Source organism: Nothoprocta perdicaria, unplaced genomic scaffold (genome assembly GCF_003342845.1).
Source record: "Nothoprocta perdicaria isolate Ctin4 unplaced genomic scaffold, notPer1 scaffold_182, whole genome shotgun sequence".
NCBI classification, from domain to species: domain Eukaryota; kingdom Metazoa; phylum Chordata; class Aves; order Tinamiformes; family Tinamidae; genus Nothoprocta; species Nothoprocta perdicaria.
The window spans coordinates 488,723-510,250 of NW_020455005.1; the positions used below are offsets into that span (position 1 = coordinate 488,723).

At 43.0% G+C, this 21,528-nt stretch overlaps 1 protein-coding gene across 4 annotated transcripts in view; it reads right to left on the bottom strand.

The window, feature by feature from the left end:
• Positions 1-21,528, bottom strand: part of SOBP (sine oculis binding protein homolog) — a 93,876-nt gene that overhangs the window by 60,653 nt on the left and 11,695 nt on the right. For all 4 annotated transcript variants that reach the window (XM_026036628.1, XM_026036627.1, XM_026036629.1 and 1 more), the window contains exon 4: positions 9,856-10,007. In XM_026036628.1, the coding sequence (XP_025892413.1) occupies positions 9,856-10,007 (152 nt within the window). The remainder of the gene's footprint in view (positions 1-9,855; positions 10,008-21,528) is intronic.

A 21,528-nucleotide genomic window follows, 5' to 3' on the forward strand; every position in this document is an offset into this window, starting at 1 on the left:
TTTTTTTTTTTTTTAACACCATACAAATGACTTCCAAATTTTCAGGAACAGTTGCTGGTTTTAATGATATATTGCAGATCCTTGTCAATATCTCTGCTGCTTCACACTTTTATTTCCTTAGGAACACTCAGATGAGTACCATCTGCTCCTGGTGATTTACTGCACTTGAGTTGCTGAAGTTGCTCCATAACTTCCTCCTAAGAGGCTTCAATTTCTGTTATAAGGCCACACTCTAATTTCCTGTGAAAAGTGTCCTTGGAACGGGAATTTCCTCATCATCCTCTATAGTGAAGATGGACATGGAAAATTAATCTAACTTCTTTGCTGTTTCACTATTTCAATAAGGGCTGGTGTCTGCTGAGTGGCCTAGAGGAGCTGCGGTCCTATGGGTGTTTCTTGGGTTTTTTCCTACAAAAATAATTTTTCTATACCTCTACAGCACCCCATACATACACTCTTCAGATATTTCCTTGTCCTTTTATTTTTAGAGTGCACTTTATGTCATATATCTTTTTGTGTTTGAGCAGATTTTCAAATTTTTGGAAGGTTGCGTTTTGCCTTAAAACAAGCCAGACAGTTGGTATTTTCGGTACAAGTGTGCCTGGGACCCCATTGGCATTTCCATAACTTAACAGCCCCGTTTCCAGTTTGGAAAAAAATTGTTTTTTCCTCTCTTGCTGTGTGAAAAACCACAGAAACAATAAGAAAAGAGACCACATGCAAAATAATGAAGCTGCCTGTACACAATGTACAGTCAAATATGCAAAGGGCCTGATCCAAAGATGCTTGAAACCAATGGGAAGTCACCCACTGACGCCGATGGAATCTGGATGCGGCCCAAAGCAAGCACACAAAAAAGCAGAAGAGTATTTTTTCACTAATCTTTCAGTTGCAGTAATCATAGGTGTTGTTTGTAACAGTAGTAGGTAACAAATTTTCCCAATAAAAGTGTGATTTTTAAGCTGACAGTGCCCCTTTAAGCTTATGCACTTCTTCACTTAACTATGCCAGATTTACTCTCCCCTTTCTACTTTTTCCTTGCTCAGAGGTATATGTACCATCTGTGCATCTAATATGGTGTTCTTAAATAGCCTCCAGAGTGATTCAATGCTGCTTTTTTTCTTCTTCTTCTTATTTTAAACTTTCTCTTGATTAACCCTTTTCCTTGTTATTTTGGAGAATTCCTCTTCTTGTCTTTCTTTAGGATGAAGTTACCATCTCACAATATTAAAAGTTAGTAGTACATTCACTTGTGCTTTTCATGCCTGTGTGTTGCAGGAAAATCAGAAAGCAGTTGCCTTACCAAGCCTGAGAAGCAATATTTCATGATACTGAGAAATTACTTCTCCAAATAGAGTCATAAGACTCAATCATTTAAGAATGATCTGTTAAAACTGATCGTTATCACCACACCATGAAATTATTCAGCCCTATCTCTTCAGAGTACCTAAATGCCAGCTTTCTTTTTCAACTTCTAGATTAATATTTTAAGACCTGTGTTTAATCCCATTTACTCTCATCTACCTTATTTAATACTACGATGCACCACCATTGTGTAAACCCGGGAGAATATAAAAAATAATGCAAATAATTGAGGCTGGGCCATTGTCTGATCAGCTCAGCGGGCTTCCCACGTGCCACTCGCATTGCTGCGGTGTGCGGGACACCGCTCAGCTCCTCGTGTCTGTGACAGGGGGAACATTGCTGGGTTTGGCCTGGGCAGGGGAGGTAGCCCCATCCGCTGCTGCTCTCCTGCACTGCCGAGCTGAGCTGGGCTCTACAGAGCTGCGCTGGAGCCCCGGCTCCCTGCAAAGCCAGGCCCTGCATCAAGGAAGTGGAGGGGGCCACAGACAGCGGAGGCCACAGACACCCTCAAGACCCTCCCGCCCCCAAAAGCATCAGATACGTTATGATGCTTCCAAAAATTATTAAACAGATGAGCACAGTTACTTGAGATATAAAATTGCATTTTATATTTATATTTATCTATATTACGACAACTTACAACACACGTTTACTTTCAGCCCAACCTGAATTCAAATGGATGAGTTCTAAACGCTGGGGGTTTTGACAGAGAGTAGCCTGCAGCTGAACTTAGGCGGCCAGCAAACAGTCTTGCACTCTGCACTATGGCAGCAGTTGTTTGCTGCAGCAAAGATATGTGACTTTTTCAGGCTTTCGCCCTACAAAAATGACTTGCTTCTCTGGGCACGTTCAACACTTACACCCCAAGCACTGCTTGATAAACAGCAAGGAGCTGACTCGCAATTCCTGGTAACAGGCTTTCCTGTTCAGCGGCAGCAGGCAGGCTCTGTCCATTTGGCCTCTCCTAGGCTCATTTAGACTCACGAGTTAATGTGTGTAAAGGCTCCTTCAGCTCTGCTGCAAACCGGTACAAATTTCAGCAAGCAAAGCTGAAGGGATGCAACTTTGCTCCCTGGAAGGGCCCTGACAATATATGATACAGTTTATTCCTTTGGTCTGGCACAATTTCCTCATGGAATTTGTCCCCAGATTTCTGTGTGTGATGGAGAGAGAATTCACCATTTTTGTGTAATAATGTATTTAAATATAGATCATCAGCTGACAATAATTTGCCACAATTCCACTGAATTACCAGCTTTACTGCACAAATTACTTAGCTCTTACCTAATGTTTGAGAATACTGAGATAGCTACTTGTGCCTATATGAAAATTCAGAATGAGAAATTGCTTCCATCTCAACTGGGCCCCTCAGATTTTGTATTGCTGCCCATATGGTCCTCTGTTTAGGCAGAAAACTGGTAGCTAAACTATGTGTTCACTTGCAGTACTGCACACAGCTTTCCTGGAGTGTGTACAGAGGGGCTCATCCACAGCACTGTTCCTAACCCAAGCATATTTTTGAGAACTCTATTTGATGAATGTTGTTTTTTAAATTAATATATCTAAATACAGTGAAAAAACTACTCAAGCTACTTTTCCAATATTTCCCAAAGCTAATGAGCTGACTGATAAGTTAACAAATGCATCACGCCAATAATGTATTTAAATGCCATGATATTTTTGAACAAACATACTACTTAATATGCACTTCATTATTTACCCAGCTCTTAGGAGTACTAATGATTGATGCGCTCGTGAGAAAAGGGAAAGCAGCCTCAAATATAATCTGTGCAACTGGCTCTCACGTTGCAGATCTAGCTGAAGTTTTCCTCAGAATAAGCACACTTTTCCATGCTGATGAAATGGAAACAAAGCTGCTGCGTGCAGGATTTCATAGGAGGCCAAGGCAACATGTGCTAATCAGAACAGAACATAAACGGAGACACTGGGATGTTGAGGAGAGCAGTATTTTGCTGTCTGGCTCACATAGAGCAGAGCCAAAGGAGCTCATGGCAAAGCAAGCACCCACGTGCATTGTACCAGCCCCTTTTCGCAACACGCCCTGTTATGCATCTAGACTCTTTAATCAAAAATCCCTGCGTGCTACAGATACGAACTGGACATAGATCAGGAGTTCTAACTTGCAAAACCTTTTAAAGGAACAAAATGTCTGCTTTCCCCCTAGTGTCTATCTTTGCAGTCCAAAAATTCATCCTGAGTCACTTAAAAGGCTGCAGTAATGTACTTAAGTAATGTCTAGAAAAACAGGCACAGGCATCGTTCTTCCCCAGCCATGCGGAGAACGTATCCACTGGGCAGCAACTTCTACATTGGCAATATTGGTGTTGTCCTATCTCCCTATTTAAATCCAACTGCGGGGTCCACACTGCATACAAACACCTTAAAAGGTTTTCCGGTCAAGTCCTAATGCGGTTAGGGGCATTTTTTTGTGGGGTCTGTATGGAAACAAAACCTACTTCTGGCAGGGAGGAGAGAGGCAGGCACCGAAGCTGTTCCAAAATGATGTGAGGCACCTCCCAGAAACTGGTCCTTTCATTTGAATCAAATTCCTGCTGCCCAAGAGACAGCAGATTCTGCAGGTGTAAATAGCACGTTCATCTTGATACAACCCCAGCAGCCAGAATGCAACACAACCAATGTAATGGGACATGGTGGCTAACATTAAAAGTGAACAGGCCTTTTAATTGCATTGGATAGCTGCTAGTCACTCAGACGACGGGAATTTGATGCAAATTTATGGTATTAACGGGCAGCAGATGGACAGGGAGATGCCCGTGCGTTTGCACGCTGATGAGCACGCAGGTTGGCGGGTGCCTCCGTTAAGCCATCGGTGGCGTCCGTCAGGTGCTGCTGCACTTCATCGTGAGCAGCACTAACGCGCCTTGCTTTGGGGTGGGTGAGCAGGCAGATATCCTGACTCTCACTAGGCTGATTCTGGAATTTCATTTGCCTCCCGTACGCTGGTTTAGGGAAGGAATTTGGAGGCTTCTGGTTTTAGTACCCGTAAGTGGCAAGGCCAGCTGATGACAGCTAGACAATGACACAAACTCTTTTCCCTTCTAGCTAATGCCACCCATCTCTTTCACAACACAGGAGTTGCTTTATATCTAAGGGTCTGTTACAGATTCCTAGTCACTGTCTGGGGCCTTCCACCCTCCACATCCTTTAAAACACACTCTGAGGGAGGATATTTTCCTTCCCCCTCCTCTTCCACCCAGTTCCTCAAAGCAGTTGGCCCTCTTTCCTCTGCCCATCTTTAAACTATCCCCTCCACAGCTACAGGCTCACGTCCATGGTGCATTCATCAACACTCCTTTATATCCTAGCAGAGCAGTCAGAGCTATGGGATGGTTGTCCATTCATCCTTGAAGCAGCAACAAGAATCCCTGCTAAGTGGCTTAGGCTGCAAACGTGCATCCATGTGCTTATGGACACAGAAATAGCTATGCCTTGTCCCGTGCAAAGCCGCATTGAAAGAAGGAACTTTGGGAACTGTTTCTTAAATCACACTTGTCTACATCTCTGCAGGGCCAAAGAGAGGCAATTTCGTGCAAACTAGGCAGGCCACCTGCCCTGCACTGACTCTTCAAAACTCCACATTACTGTGGGTTAGTAGGACAGGGGGCAATGGGTGTAAGTTCAACCCAGGCAGTTCCACCTCCATGTGAGGAGGAACTTCTTCCCTGTGAGGGTGCCAGAGCCCTGGCACAGGCTGCCCTGGGAGGCTGTGGAGGCTCCTTCTCTGGAGGTCTTCCCAACCCGCCTGGATGCCGCCCTGTGCCCCGTGCTCTGGGTGTCCCTGCTGGAGCAGGGGGGTTGGACTGGATGGTCTCCAGAGGTCCCTGCCAACCTCAACCATGTGATAAATGTGATAAATACTAGTCTGCTGTTCAGAGTCCCATGCGTTTCAGAACTTTTTATGGAAAGCGAATATGAAGGAACATCTAAGATTTCTTCCTCTGTCAGAAGCATTATATGCATCAAGTTACTTGAAACAATTTTCCAAATTTTCATGAATGAGGCTCATTTTACAAATTAAATTTTGCATGCATCTAAGAAAATAAAAAAAGAAGCAAACTTTTTATTTGCCATTATTCATTGACTTAACAGGGAGATTGTTAAATATTTCTCATGCCCTGTTAGGCGGCATAATTAAGCTTGAAACCAAGAGAACTTTTCCTGACAATCCTCGGTAATAATCTGGGGGAATAATAGCTTCTGTTTACTCCCAGTTTTTAGTATGTGCTTGTATATACATGCGTTTATTAATCATGTAGCAATATTACATTAATTAACTGAGAGACGATTCAGGCAGGAGTGCTAAGGCTTTATGCTGTTGCTGTGTGCAATTCATTGTTTTAAAATACAACTTGAAAATGGCAGGAATTATCTAATGCAATAGAATGTGTTACTAAATAAATCACTAAATAATTGCTTATCTTACTAAGTAACTGTGTATCGCTTCTTACAGGCCTGTTGGACTGTCCAAATCAGTTTGCGCCTTGCAGAGGAGATAAAAGGTGGATAAAAGCTCCTCCCTAAAAAAAATACTGGGAAGGAAAGGCAGGTTGCCCGGGCACGGAGACGAGGAGGGAAAGGCTCGCCGAGTGCTTTGGTTTTCTGCTGCACGGCAGCTCACCTGCACTCTGTGATTCCTGCCCGTTTGTTTACTTGTAGAAACAGACTCTGATTAGGCTGTACACAAATATGTGTACATATTTTTTTGCAGTCTTTAACACAACTACAAACAGCACCATAACCTACATGGGTTCAGTGCTCATCCTGGGTTTGGCCATTGCTTCAAAATAATTTTGTTTTCTGACTCATTGATTCCATAAACCTAATTTTTAAATTAATCTTTTCAGGCTTCAAACTCACTAGATCCAATTACGAATACAATATTTCCCTTAAAATTTAATATTCTGGAACTGGGTGGTCAGTGCTTTTTGCCCCTGTGTGCCTCCTTAGTACTAAACTTTTTATTAGTTGGGTTATAAAATGAAACCTCTAAGGAAGAGAGCATCGCAGCAGCTCCAGTTTTTAAATCTATTCAATCACAAGCAGTAGTATGAAATACTTCCTTTCCTGCAACACTGCCTTTTAATTGGTATTATTATGCACAACAGGTTATCATTATGCACCACCTCATTATGTACATTTGACTTTGCATACTAGACCAAACAGGAACACAAATGCAGATCTGGGTTATATTTGTCAGGGAGAATCTATATATATACCTATATATATATAGATGTATATATCTATATATAGAGATATATAGATATATGTATGTATATGTGTATATATATTCTAACTCTGATAAAATCTAAACATTTGGCTTTGTCACAAAGGGTAAAAACAATCTTCATTTTTTCATTTGAGTAATTTGGGCAAAATTACACTCTGTTGGGAGATATTTGCTATATATATATGTATAGCTTTCTCACAGCTAGGAGCATGGAGAGCATCAGAGCATCAGTGCGCAATGGCCCTGTGTAAGAGACAGATTTTTTTCAATAGGATGATGAGAAAAATCCTCATTCTGGACAAAGCGATCGGCATTCAGGGATGTCTGATTTGCAGTATAACTCAGTGCCATTTAGAGGTATTAACAGTGATTTATTCATTACTGCGCCAACCATCCTATCATTTTAAGCACGTGCTTATTACAGCATTTCTTATCTGGGGGCGGGAGGGAAGACTGCTTAACACAATCCATTAAGAAATTCAAGCCTCAAATGAAGTGACCACAAAGGCCTATCAGCTCCCTGCAATGCAGCAGCTGCACACATTGAACGTAACGCAACACGACGCTGTGGCAGAAGCCCGCCCTTTAAAACATACATCTGGCTGGTGAAACGCCACTAGTTTACTCCTCTGTTTGGAAAATGAGAAAGTGTAGAGCAGCAAAACTTCTCCAATACATAAATAAACATTAGGCTCATGGGGAGGACAGGTACACTGTTGGCCTGGTCAGAACAGCTTAGAGGTCAGCATTAAATCTGAAGCTATCGCAACCTTGTTCCTCTGATCTTGCTCCTCAGGTTCTGCTCTACTACTAACAAGTGAAGCGCAGATTCAGAGGCATGAGGGTCAGCTAGACTCTGCAACAGACTCAGTGGCCACATTTGCTGAGGATTCTCCCCTCTGATCATTTAACATCCTGGATACCTGCAAGGGGCAGCTCTGCGTCTCCAGTGTCGCAGCAGGTCCTGCCCAATTTCAGATTTCACAGGGGCAAAGGGGCATTAAGGTGACTCATTGCCTTAAACTTTGAGAGGGAGCTAATGTAGGAACCAACACGCTACCAATTCTATGTTATTTTGCTGCATTTTATCAATTTTTCCCACAGGACACTTTTTTTTTTCTTTTGTGACATCTTTAGTGAAGAATAGGACATTTCAGGGGAATATAATGGAATATTAAAGATTGGGAACTTCTGTTGTTATTTAGATATCTACAAATTAAAGAATAGTACAGAGAGCTTTCCGTTTGAGAAGCTGAAAATACCCAGGACTGCAAAGCTTCCAGAAACAGCTAAGAGAGGTGCAGGAAAGGAAGCCAGGGGTACGAGCTGCACTAGTTCAATCCTTCTTACAACAGAAGGACAAGGAGGTACCCAGTAAAGCACACAAGTAACAAAACGAAAGACAAGAAAAAGGGAGTTAGGAAAAGGCTGAAGTGTATCTATGCATTATGGTTAACATGCTTTTTTTTTGTTCATATGGGATATAACCCATATGGAGACTCCCCTGTGAATTGGTTGTTGTTTCAGTAGCCTTTCCAAGGTGGCCTGGTCTACCTGGTGCTCATCACTGCTAGGCACACGGGGCCACCTAACTAGGACCACTGGCCATTTCTCCATTACCTTGACCTACCTTCCTCATGTAAATTTGCGACTGAAAATCACGGGAACCTCATCTGACAGTGGTCTGAATCCTGCTGCCCTTCAGCATCTAACAAATTGTGGGCCATACTGCACTGCACACGCAGAAAGGTGCATCTGTGCACACACACGGGAACCTTTCTGCCGCCGCCCTGAGCACCAGACTACTACTGTCTTTCTTTGCTTTGAGATGAGGAGTGTGAGGAGAATTTATTTCACTCCTCCGCTCTTTTTCCTAGGTAAAAGGATATAAACACCACCGTACACAGAGGATTCCACGTGATTTTAACTTGCCTATCTGCTCCAGTAGACATTATGAGCTTGATTCTCAAAGACTGCAACTAAAATTCCACTCTACTGGTTTTTGCAACCTAATTCTTCAGGCACTTTGTTGTTTTCATTTATTTTTTTTTTAACTTTTGGCAGGATGATGTGACCCAAATTCATAAAGGAGGGTAATTTGCTACAACAGAGCATCTTGAATCTAGGATCCATATGTACTTATTTGTTACTACCACAGATTCAAAATACCAGATTTAAAGACCTGAATTCTGTTTGAACTTGACAGACTTTGAATGTTTTATAGCATGCGGGTAAGCAGTATCATTTAGAAAACCCAAATGTAAAGAGTTTAAGAATAAAAAGTATTTCTGAGATAATGAAGGCTCACCAAAGATTCCCCTTGGCCTAATAAGTACCAAAAGGACACATATACTTTCATAAAAATTAAAAATACTGGAAGGTTACTTTATTATTTTTTTAAATGTCATGTCACGCATTCTGCTGCAGAAAACAGCTGCTAAAGTAACCTAGAGGGCAATTTCAGGCAGTGCACTTGAGCAATTACAGTGATTTTCGTAGACATGCAATATTGGGATTACAGTCTAATTTTAGACAAAGTCGAATTTAAACTGAGTAGGAGGGATTTTCACGCTCCTTTAAATGTGCTAACATCGCTCACCCCAAAGCAAAAGCTACAGTGGCTGCAACACGCAGGCCTAGTGCAGCCATCATTTATTAACAGAGATATACTTCAAAAGGCTGAAACTGCAGCTCACTGGCATCAAGGAGAAAACTTGCACTCTCTTGAGGGCACTCGGGTTCCAGCCCTTAAAGCCTAAAAGCCACGGTCATGATCTCGCTGCCACTGACCTTGCTGATACAAGTGCCACTATCTTCAGCTGAGCAGGACTCCACTAGCTGTTAGGCTAACACAGTTGTCTGCAGCCATCCTATACTCTGTACATATCCTGTTTTCATGATTCCTCCCCTTCCCCGTGCATACGCAGCAAGTATTCTTAGATGCTGAGGCCAAATTGGGACTCTTGTTTTACTGTGTATTATTATTAATGCTTGTTTTAAGTCACTGACTCTCTCAAATCCTAGGCATCAAACTGAAGGGAACTGAAAGAAATAAGGTTAGCAAAGGGTGGACAGTCCAACAGACAGCACAGATGGAAAGAGGAGGGACTAGGTGAAATGGAAAACAATAAAAGAGCTTTCATTTTAGGCTAAGTAAGGCCCATGCTGGGTCTGATTAAAATTATGTCTATGTAGATTACATCTTTCCTTATTTCTCTTACCTTGTTTCTCTTGAAATACGCTCTTCGGCAAGCTGCAAAGCACTTCTCACTGCAGAAGCATTTCACTTCACTTCCCATACTCAGGGAATAGCGCTTGATTCCAACTTTCTGGCACCAGGCACACATTATTTGTACATTTGACACATCATCTTCTACAACAGAAATATAAGAACAACATTGACATGAGATGCAAGCACCTTCTGCAGACATCTGCAGCTCACAACCAGCGCCAGCTCGTCTTATTTCGACCTTGCTCCCTCTCTGAGGGGGAAATGTGCAGGCTCTGCCCCACCAGCCCGTGCCCTGTGCCAGCCAGGCTCAGGGCATGGCCAGAGCTCATAAGATAGCTGGAAAAGGTTATTACCTTAAAAATGGTGCATTGCTGAAAAGCTTTGGAAGTCTGAGAGCTTTCTGGCATTTTTAAGGGAGTATGGCTATTTATTAAATAATTAACCAAGGCTGGAGACTTAATAACTACGGCTGCTTTGTTCTTGTTGCTTACAGTCCCTTATGGGGAGCCCCGGGGTTTGGTGCAAACACTCTTGCACCAAAGCAGCGCTCTGACACGAGTCCTGTTTTAAACTGGAAGGAAGAGGAAACATCCCTTTCCAGTGCTGCTTCTACATACAGACTGGAGAACAGTGTGGGGAGCTTCCATTTGAATTTAGCAGTCACAAAATCAGAGCAGAGCAAGAAGGCAGAGGCAACGCCTTGGTAATGGTTACCTGGCTGCTTTCCAGTTTGTACTGTCACTGGTCAGAGTGTTCTTGAGTCTTTGTCAAGATCTCCTGCAAGGTGCCTTATGAACGTGGTGATGTGCACACCTTCTGACATGTAAAACCTTTCTTACCATTCCGTGAGGAAGAATTTTTTATTTCTCTGCATGCTTGTGTTAACAACCCAATGCTGTTAGCTAATTGAAGCCATTCCCTTCACCTCTGCTCTTTGATGCCTTTCCTTTGTTCTTCATATCCCTCCTTCACTTCACACTTATTTTCGTGTTGACTGGCTCTATCACTTCTGCTACCTGGAACTTCCAAATCTTTTTCCAGTGGTATTCTTTGCTGCCAACTTGTGTTGCTCAAATTTATAGTTGCGCTCAGCTCCTTTTATCAATCTTTTAGAATATGGGAGTCACTAGCATGAGGGAGGCAAGACACTAGAAGAGCAGAAACTTCAAGGAAAAGAAATATATGAGCACTGAAACGTTATTGCATTCTCTGTCTTAAAGTCTTAGCAATATTCTTGGATGGTCATTATTCTTATTCCTACTTCACACACAAGGAGAGTGAATAATTAAGTCTCTCAAACACATCGATACAGCAAGTTAGCAGGAAACTTTTGACTTAAAAGGCAGAATTCCTCGGTTCTGATGTGCAGTCTATTCTCCAGCATGCCCTTTCAGTTACAGGCATCAGCTGTTGTCTGCCTTCCCCAACTAACTTCTAAAAAATCCCCAAAGACTAACTGCTAAAACAGTTCCTCATCCCTGAGCTGTGGAGATCTCATAGCTCAGAGAGTCTGTCATGCAGTCATCCCATTTCCCTATAAAGGATTTGTTTTTGAAGCCATGCTGTCATCGTTCTGTAAAATTATTGGCAAACTAATTTTTAGCGGAGTGATTTGGCTCCTTTCCCTAGCTATCATAACTCAGAACTACGTGCCGCGTTTTATTCACCTTAACGGAATAAATATTGCTAGTTTAATAACTTTTTTCCTTCCACAAATTGTGTTATGATTTATGGCTACAAATAAAATTGTACGTTGTAAAAAAAAAAAATGACCTTTTAGTTTTAATCAGGCTGTATACCTTTAAGCCTATATTTAAGGCTAAGTCATAACATAGATTTGCGCTTAATGCATTTTATCATTTCCTCTTTAACGTGTGATTTGCCAATATCGTAAAGGCTTTAATATATTGAACATCAAGGGAAATCAAAACACTCGGGCTGAAATTATCACTGGCCATCCACGGGGTCAGCAAAGCTGCTGCTGAGCTGTTTGCAACCCGGCTGCGAGTCTGCTCCGCTCCACGATGCCATGTGAAGTACTAAGCTTGTAGAAAAGCCCCCTGTTACAACTCCTTTTGCACCATCATAAACCACTTCTTTACAGCCTGAATTTGCCCCTTTGAATTTCCCCAGCAAGAGAAGGTCCCATGAACCAGAGGAAACAGACAGCAACCTCTTGTTTCAGAAAAGCGCAATATATATTCTCCTAGCGATAATAAGCATTCTGTCTCTGGAAAACAGAAGATTTAGCAGTGATCCCTTTATAACAGTCTTCATTACTGGGAGAAGAGCTGTCATAAATGAAAAGAGAAGATTACAGGCTGAGAGAAGAGTTCACTGGCACAGTGGCTGCGGGTGTTCGGAGCGGTTGGGCCCCTCTGGGGCACGGCTGAGAAGGAGACGCCCAGAGCACGAGCACCGGGGTTCTCAGCTCTTCATTTTCATGCGTGACTTTAGAGGGGAAACACCTTAGCAAACATTCAGCTGCCTATTCACAGACCCACATAGCTCTCCCACAGATGATGAGAAAGACCACATAATCGTCTACTTTCAATTACATAAGATCCCAGCAGCAGCAACTGCTTAGATGGAGAATCTGCTTTGCTGCATGAGGCTATGCAGGACAGCGAGGCTTCCTCCACCTCCTCTGGCCAAAGACCTCCTCTAATAAGAATGCTGTCACGAAGAGGAGGGGACAGAGAGGCACCTACTGTGTTACATAGTTGGCTTCCCACGGCCTGCCCAGCAGAATTTGGACACAGCCAAAGGTGGAATCCTTAGGAGCAGCACTGCTTAACTGCTGGTCCAGGGAGATGTTAGTCAATGAACAGTGGAGAGAAGTCCACAAACTGTTCCCAACTGCAGTCTGTGCCTTCAGGAACAGAGGGCTGCTACCCAGAAGACATCGGCAATGTTCTTAATCAAAATGCCCATCATTTTGAAGGAAGGGAAGGAGGAACAGAAGGAAAGAAAACGGTGTAGTTCAATCTAGACCTCTTATTAGTAATAGTAGTACTAGTAGTAATAATTAAAGCAGATGTCTCTTCTATAGAAAGACTCAGGCACACTGCTTCTAAGGCTTGCGCCTGTGTCTGGTGCGGGTTTGCCCAAGGAGGTTTTTTCTGTAATTCCAGCTTCTCATAAAGCTTCTCATCACGTGGAAAAAGAAAAAAAAAATATCCAGTGACTAAGCTGACTATACTGGCTACCAACAAGAACTCTATGCAGCCCAGAGGGAGGAAAAATTGCCCTAAAAGCCAATCTCTTCCCAGAGAAGTGTCCACTCTTGGTGCTCACCAGAGACACAGAGCTGTGTTCTACAGGTTACGCAGCGAGTTGTGCGGCTGGCAGCTGGGCACAAGGATGAAGGACCAGACCTGACTGTGTGCTTTCCTGACACTGGTTGCAATAGAGGTCTGAGCTGAAGCCGTGAACGTATTTAATAGGGTTGCTTGATTAGAGTATATTAAGTTTAGTGACTGAAAAAGAGGACTGCAACATTAATCCAAAAGTAATAGTCCGTGTATTTCTACCATTCACAGCAGTGGGAAGCAGTAACTTTAAAAAATCCATTAAGACTGTGTGTAATAAGAAAAGCCAGAGGCCAGTGATTTAATTGCTTTCTTTTGCTAAACACACACTGGAACAATCCAAAACCAGTAATTCAAATCTTCCATTCAGGCCAAGATTCCTCTCACTTTTTCACAGACCTTTGTCTCACAAGGCCAAACTCTTTAAAAATCACTTTACCAGACTCTTGCCCTTCTTGCATGAAAACGTATCAAATACCAACATCTAGAGCGCTCAGCAAGAAGGGTCAGCAACAGGAAGGCAGGGAAGGAGGGGATTTCGATTCAAGCGGTTTGAGACAGCTTCTCTGTCATGTCTTTTTTGCCGGACTCCTTTAGATGAAGCCCGCCCTAGGTGAACTTCTCCACAACAGTAACCGAACAGGTAGGCCACATCAGCCACGAGCTCTTATTCTGTCCGGGCAAACTCTAGCTTTAGGTCTAGCTTAGCACGTGCCCCTGATCCTAAGCTGGTTGCCTCACCACAGCCGTCCCCGTCACGGCCGGAGCAGCCCTGTTGGAGAAGACTGCGGTGTCACTGAGGGCTGCACCGTCACCTGCAGGCCCCACACAAACACGCCGCCTCACGCCTGCAAAGCAGCAAGAGACCGTCTACAAGTCTAGGTACAAACCTAATCTAATCTCATCAAATGCCTACACCAAAGGAAAATTCTTAGCAATTGCTTTTTGTTTTTTCTTTTCCTGCCCTTGCAATGTGCTTAGCACGTTCTCACGTCTATCACACCTGTGAAAAATAACGAGAGGTACAAGTAAGAGCATAGAAATGCCAAATAGCAACAAGAATGTTTTCAGCAGAACTGGAAAACCAAGGAAAAAAAAAAAAGAAAAAAACATATTTCTTCATACACAGTATGAGAGCTGAACTTCCAGGCTCTGCTTTTGTAAGCTCTCAGCTCTTCATAAGAGGAGTTATTTGGGGAGTTCCAATGTTGTGTTTTTCTGCCCCTGGGTTGTGTCACTGGAGCTGGAAGAAATCCTGCCTGCACCCGCTGCACAGATCCTATTCAGATACATCTCCTTATGGCTTTTAGCCTGTGTATTTTTCATAATGAACAATGCAATAAACACAGAGTGTTTGCAGTGTTAAATCATGTTCCCAAAGGGAGCAGTTTGTATAACAAGATAAAATTATCACATTATAATAACTAAATATGCATCACTCTAAAGCATGCTTCAATTAATCATCAAAAGTTTGCACCGCCTCTTTAGGTCTTAATTAAGCAGAATGCTTGGTAGTTTTTTCCTTTCAAACCAATGCGAAGGAGCTGCAGAAAATTGTTCCTCTTTAAGCCAGCAAAGAGCAGTTCAGACCAGGCGCTCGCATCCGAACCCATTACTTGGGAGAGGGGGAGAGGAGGGAAGGCAAACCCTGCATACCGGTACATCCACCCTGCATCGCTCCGTCCCTTTATCTAAGGAAACCAGCATGGCCTGTAGTGTTTAGCAGGATGATCCTCAAATCCTCCAAATTCGGGGGATTTAAATCCTGCTCAGTCTACTAATTTTAAGGCTGCAGCATTCTCCTAAGATCATTTTGAATTAACTGAATTTTCTGACTTAACTGAATTTGAATTAACTGAATTTTCAACTTCAACTCTAGTTTCAAGAATTTGGGTGAAATGTAATGCAGATACAGCTTTAATCCTGCAGCTTATGATGATCCTTGGGCTAATGCACCAAAGTTTTGCTTTCCCTGTTTCCTCTCAAGAAATTTAGCTGGAGATACACAGCTTTCTTGGCAAGAAGACTGTATCACTCCAAAGGTGCCCAGTTGAGGTACTGTAGGGATGTGCATCCCAGGGGATACAGCCACTGGACTGGATGAGTTCCTCTGAAAGCTGTGCCCTGCTCTGGTTGTACCTGTGATCTGAGACAGAAACCTGCTTTTTGGGCTGTTTTGTTTGCTTGTTTGCTATCCTGCCCCTGCTCACGTCTCCTCAGATCTCACCCCTTCCTGGTATCTTGGCTTCCTTCCTCCACAGCCACTAGGAGTTGAGCCTCCACTCCTGCTGCTTTCTTGGGCTTTCCTGCTTTGGAGCTTTGCTGTATCCCCCACATGAGCCACAGAACAGTTTGGATCCCCTTTTTTTCAGGTGAGCTTTAGAAATCCCCTTTGCCCTGTGCTGGCAACTGCGCTCTTTTCACTAGCCCATACTTTTAAACTTCTAAGGTGTTTGCAGTACTACTTTGAATGAAAAGCTGAGAAAATTCCCTTTTAAAGGAATTAAATCTTAAATAAACCGAAGCTTCTGCAGCATTAACCATAAGTACTCACTCTTTGCACAGGGACCTGCCAGGATTTCATAATGGTTATTCCTGAGACACCCTGTTGACAGTGCTGAAACCCTAGTTTTCCCCCAAAGAAAACCATGTGTTCAGATTTTTTATCTCAGAGAAGTTGTTAAAATGGATGTTCTCAAGCAAGGTATAAGTAATTTCAATCATTTCCCTTACATCCAAGAGGCTTTATCTGATTAATCTTAATTTATAAAACAAAACATCCGAAGCATTTCAGTAGAACCCTTCAGGATAGCATTTAAGGGCTGATTTTCTAAATAAACAGTGCAAGTGACGAATTTAAGATAGAGAAAATACCTTGGGAAAAAAAAAATTATTAGGGGAAGATTAAAAAATATGGTTTACAGCAGCAAGACCGTTGCAGCCATAGCTCTAGAAATATCTCAGGGGTTCTATAATGTGATTCCTTTTAAGGGTCAGTCTCTTGACGTTCACTCATCTGCCGATAAGGTGCCGTGTCCAAGCTCCTCTTGGGAACTGCTTTGGGGAACCACTACCCACCTACATTTTTCAGGCCTTAAGGAAAGAGGTTAGGCACATTCTCAGGCGTAGTTCAGCAAGAGCTGAAGCTGGCATTTAGGCAGGGTTTAAGCACACAAACAGAAAAGCACCTGCTCCAGCTAAAAGAGAGGGGACTCCCTGTGCGTTTTGGGTCCACAATATTAAAAGTGGGTATTTGGATGTTACAATTTTCTTTTCAGCACAAAAGAGGCTCTGGGCCCTCCACAGAAGGCAAAAGGCATCAACAAGGAGCTAGCCGGGGCTGGCCTGCTGGCAACAACTGACATTTTAAAACACAGGCAACGAAAGGCCTATGACCAGTGTAAGTTACCACGATGTTTCAGCTGAGAGAGAAGCAGTGGCTCTGAGGTTTGCTGGCGTGGCCTTTACTAAATCTGCAGCCACAGAAATGGCAATCCTGTTCAGCAGCAACTGCAGCAAGATTTGGAAAATACTGAAGCAGGATGCAGACTGCAGTAAATCGAAAAGCTCAATATATAGGCTTAATTAGATCTGATAATATGGCCTTTATTTAAGGAAAAGTGCCAAAGGCTTCTGCCTCGAATAGCATTTCTTGATAGTATAGTCATAGAAACAATTCGTTGGTGAATTTAGACAGATAATCCTAGATTTCATTTTTACGGTCCTGCTAAAAACATTTTAAAATCTTTTTGCTTTCAAATTCCTCCAGTATAATTTAAATATTGACATAGTTTACAGCATGCAATTCCACTGGTCTTAAGTCAGGGACTCTACTTAATTCTACAAGTTACATTGTTACTGCAAAGCAGTACTCAGACTAATAAGAGCTCCAAGTAATTCATGTGCATTTACATATCTACACAGAAATGGTAAACTTTAATTCTAAAGTTATGTTAAGCTATGACACAGAAAGTATCTCATTCCTTTCCATAAAATATCTAATTACTCATTTTGGTATTTGAATATGAAATTTCTATGTATTTAGTGCTTTCGTAGCTTCTTCCCACTTACAGGTTCATTTTACTAGATACTTCCTATTGGAAATGCTTCTGTTTCACTTCCCCGCCCCCCCCCCGCAAAAAAAGCCTCATTATATATAGCTCTTCCAGGCCCTTCCTCTTTCATTTGCCCTAGTTCCTTATACAATACACGGGTTTGGTTCAACCCCAGCTGTTATCATTTGGAAAGCACTGAGCCAAACATGATACGGAGGCACCTATATGTGGTTTAAAGAATTTAAATCCCCTTTCCTTTCCCAAAAGTGCTCATTATTTGAGCCATATTTTTCCTCATGCTCTTCCTGGTAGGAAGCTCCAGGAGCAGCAGCCTCCTTTTAGTCCCTCCTGTCACTGCTTCCCTCGACAATGACCTTCCCTCGTGGTGCAGCATAGAGGGGAGCCCGTTCCTGCCTGTGGTACTCACAGTAACAGATGTATTCCGTACCTCAGAAGGAGGCAGGACACAGAAGGAAGCAGGATAGGGAATATCATCGCCAACACTCATGACCAAAAACTAGACCGAGCAGCAGCTGCATCCCCGTACAGAGGCACTGCCATGAAGATGATGAAAGTCAACCAAAGAGCACTGCCAAACGAGCAAGGACACCGAGATGCTGTGACTGCTGGGAGCTGCTAGGGGCAGAAGGGAACGGGTGTTGCCTGCACTTAAGGAAGTTTTCCCAAGCCTTTTTTGACTAAATCATATTTATGTTAGCCCTCCTTCATCCCATATAACAACAGCCAACCAAATCCGCGAGAGTGAAAGGCGAGCCACTCGGTTCCCTCTGAGATTTACGCTGTATATCACTACGAGGGCTGCACAATGTAAGTTGGGAATTTTCTATACTGAATATTAATACCATAAACCCTGCTGGTTTACGGTTTATGATGCTATTTTTATTTCTAGAGTGCTCCTGGCTGCCACATTTTTGTTCCTTGTTATGTTAATCCAATCTTTTTATTGAAAAGGAATACATTCTTCACAAGCCTTTACAAACAAAAAATGAAAAAAAAGAGCTCTCTAACACTAAGCAGCAGAAGTAATGTTAATATTTGTGTTAGTTTGGTGTAAAGAGTTGTTTTTGAGACAACCCTGAAGAGGACACTTGCCCTGAAGAATCCCACCCCGAAGAAGCCGCTGGCAGCAGCTCGTGTAGCTACCAGGGGCTGGGAAGAGGGAAGGGTCTCGGGCACAAGGAGACCGTTGCTGGAGGCTGCCCTGCCTCCCTCTCCGCTTCCCTGTGCGTGGCAGCCTGCTGCTGGTGACAGATAGAGCCCAGTTCGGGCTGGGCCAGCCCGAGTGGGGTCTGGGTGCCTAGTGGTTCAGGTCAGCTGCTCTGCTCTTGGGGACAGTCTTGGGCTCCAAATAACTGGCAGCAGAATATTCTTCGTGGAGGTTTCTTGTGTCTGGAATTAATATCCTCCACTGAAGTGCTGTAACCTGAGTCTGCAGAAACTCACCACGTAGGGCCCGGGTGTTTAACTCAGACTTATTCTGAGGTAACTGTGGGGTCCTGCAAAGCCCGAGTGCCTTTCACAGAGCTGTTAGCATTTGGTCAGAAGGAAGTCTAATGTCTTCTAGACTTGTATAAGCAAATTTTTAACCTAATGCTTTGTTTGACTAGAAAGGAAAGCTGAATAGCTTGGAGACAGCCATATGATCAAAGTGCTTCATTTTTCAAAAGAAAAGAAAAAAAAAAAAAAAAAGCATGAGGGTAAAAATGTATTTTGTTAATTATTCGGTGTTTTAGCCTGTTAAATCAAAATATAAGTGCACATAGGACACTTCAAAATTTTCCTGCACACTCAAGCACTCAAGGAGACATGATCTGTGAAATGTTTAGTGCCAGCTTCCTAGACACAGTTCATGATCAGTACTCCCTCCTCTTCCTCAAGCTGATAACTATTTCAGATAAAACAAATCCTATCTACCTCCTTGAAGATTCTGAAGATGAGGTTTTCTTTCTCTGCAAACGCTACATCACTGCACCCTACAGAATATCCTGCTTACTGCTCCCTTCACGCCCCTGTGAGCATCCCCAGTACTCTGCTCTTTTTCTTCTCCCTCTCCATCTTATCTGTATAGAATCTTACCTGCAAAAATTATTCAATTCCCTGCCTTCAGGTTCCCGATCTAGAGATCCTCTTTGACTGTGGGTGTTCCCTTTTGAATTTTATTTGAACTTTGTAGAATTTTTACCTAAGCAATAACCCAATCCACAAAGTCTGGACTCGTGTAGACTCTCAGCATCTCACCGCTCAGTCACTGCAGTGAGTTGCTGCCCAGTAACCTTGCATGGCTATTCAAACAGGGCTGCAAAGGTGCTTTTTCCTGCCCAGGGTTTTCACCATGAAAGCTTACCCTTAGACCCTTTCCATCTGCTTCTTTCAGCTCCTTTCCCTCACTTACTAACTCTATCAAATATAACCTGTCTCTTCTTTTGGCAAGTTATTCATAGCCTATCTCCCCCATGTTTAAAATGTTGACTTTCACCTTTAGTGCTCAATGATGTAAGTCTCCATTTGCCTGTTCAATATAAATACCAACCTTGTGCTGTTTCCCCAGCTGCCTTTTATGCTGCGAGGGATCCTGGAAAACCCCCCCGGAGTTACTGTCACCCTGCCTTGCACTGCCCTTGAGAATTCTGCTTTGATGCAGCACCTACAAATGGTGTCCAAGTGGAGTGCCAAGACCACTGCCTCTCATGCTGGCTCTGCTGGTTCCTTCTCCTTGTGTTATTCACCAGCTCTTTCTTGCCCTAAACTTAACAGCAGGCTCTTTAGGGAGGCCATAGCCAGGGCTTCTACGGCCTATATTAAAGCAAGTATTACCAATGCCGATTGCAAACCCCACAACGGCTGTGGGTCTCTTTCCCTCCAATCCTCTGATACTTAACTCCCAAAAACAAGAATGAGATAAATATACTCATCTGCTCAGTAAGAAGGCAGACATTATGTATTCATACCCTTTACGCTAGTAAAATAATGATATTCGTTATGAAGTAATGAAGTACAATCCCAAAGTTGGAAAACACTTATGAAAGGTCTTATCTGAATAATAACTTTACTGGTACATTTGAATACTGGAACACACACACATGGTAGGTGGCTGTGCAAGGAGCAGAAGGCAGTTGACTTGACCATAGTTCCCCAGTGTCTACTTAACTACTGCTGAAGTGATTTGTTTTTCTACTTCGTAATTCCATCTCCTCCTGCTTGTTTGATGGCATAAAAATCAAGTAGTTATTGCAGTTTGCACAATTCATGTTACAGCCTTGTGCTCATATACCACAAATTCAACATTGTGAATTCATTTCTGGCTCTGATTGGAGAAAATAGCTTGGGACAACACAAGTCCCTCGATTAAAGCTTTAGGGCCAAATGAACAACAGCTGAGGATCCAGCCCATATGGCCTGAGGCCTTTAGCTGTGTAAAGGCTAGAGGAACAGACCCAAATAGCTTTAGTAATTAGCAAATATTGTACAAAACAGATGAGAAATCTTTGGCAGGGAACATGTATCAGGTAACATGTGAAAATTATTCAGAGTATGCTTCTTTAGAGATAAAAATATAGGGCATTAAAATAATTTTGGGGAGAGGGACAACTGCAATCTACCTGTGAAAGGGCTGCCAACAAGCAAGCAGGCTACCGGACCCATCAGTGTTTTACAGCAACCTTTCATAGCTGCAACGCGGGGAAGGGACGAGCACCCAACACCAGGGACCTGCTCTTCCAAGTTGTTCTGCCACTGCAGACACATCCTCCTGCCTGATGGGAGCTCCTCAGCTAAACTGCTTCCCGAGCAGTGTGCAGAGAGGCAGCATCCCTTGATAGGTGCCTTTGTGCATCCTGCATTTGGGACGACAGCCAGGGACTCCCGTGGAAGCAGGATTGAGCCTACTGCTGTCTAAAGGCACCGGTCACTGCACCGAGTACAACAGTAAGGAACAACACAGCAGTTATGCACCGTATTGCAGCCGTAACGGTTACTTTCACAGACAGGTGAGTCTCGGGTTTCAGCAGCAGGTAGCGTGGAATAAAACATTTTTCACCCCAACTCTGCAGAATGCCGTGTTATAAAAATGACTCCTGCTAAAAATCTAATGAAAATGTAGAAGATTTCAGTGAAGTCTCCCAGGTAGAGTACAGACCATGTTGAACCCTCAAGAGACAACGGTCAGGGATTTCAATGAGAACCAAGAGACGGTTTTCCCAGGGTGATCTTGTTGACCAGATATAAAGACGTGATATTGATTCGAAGGTTTGATCTCTTTCACTGTCTGCTTTATGA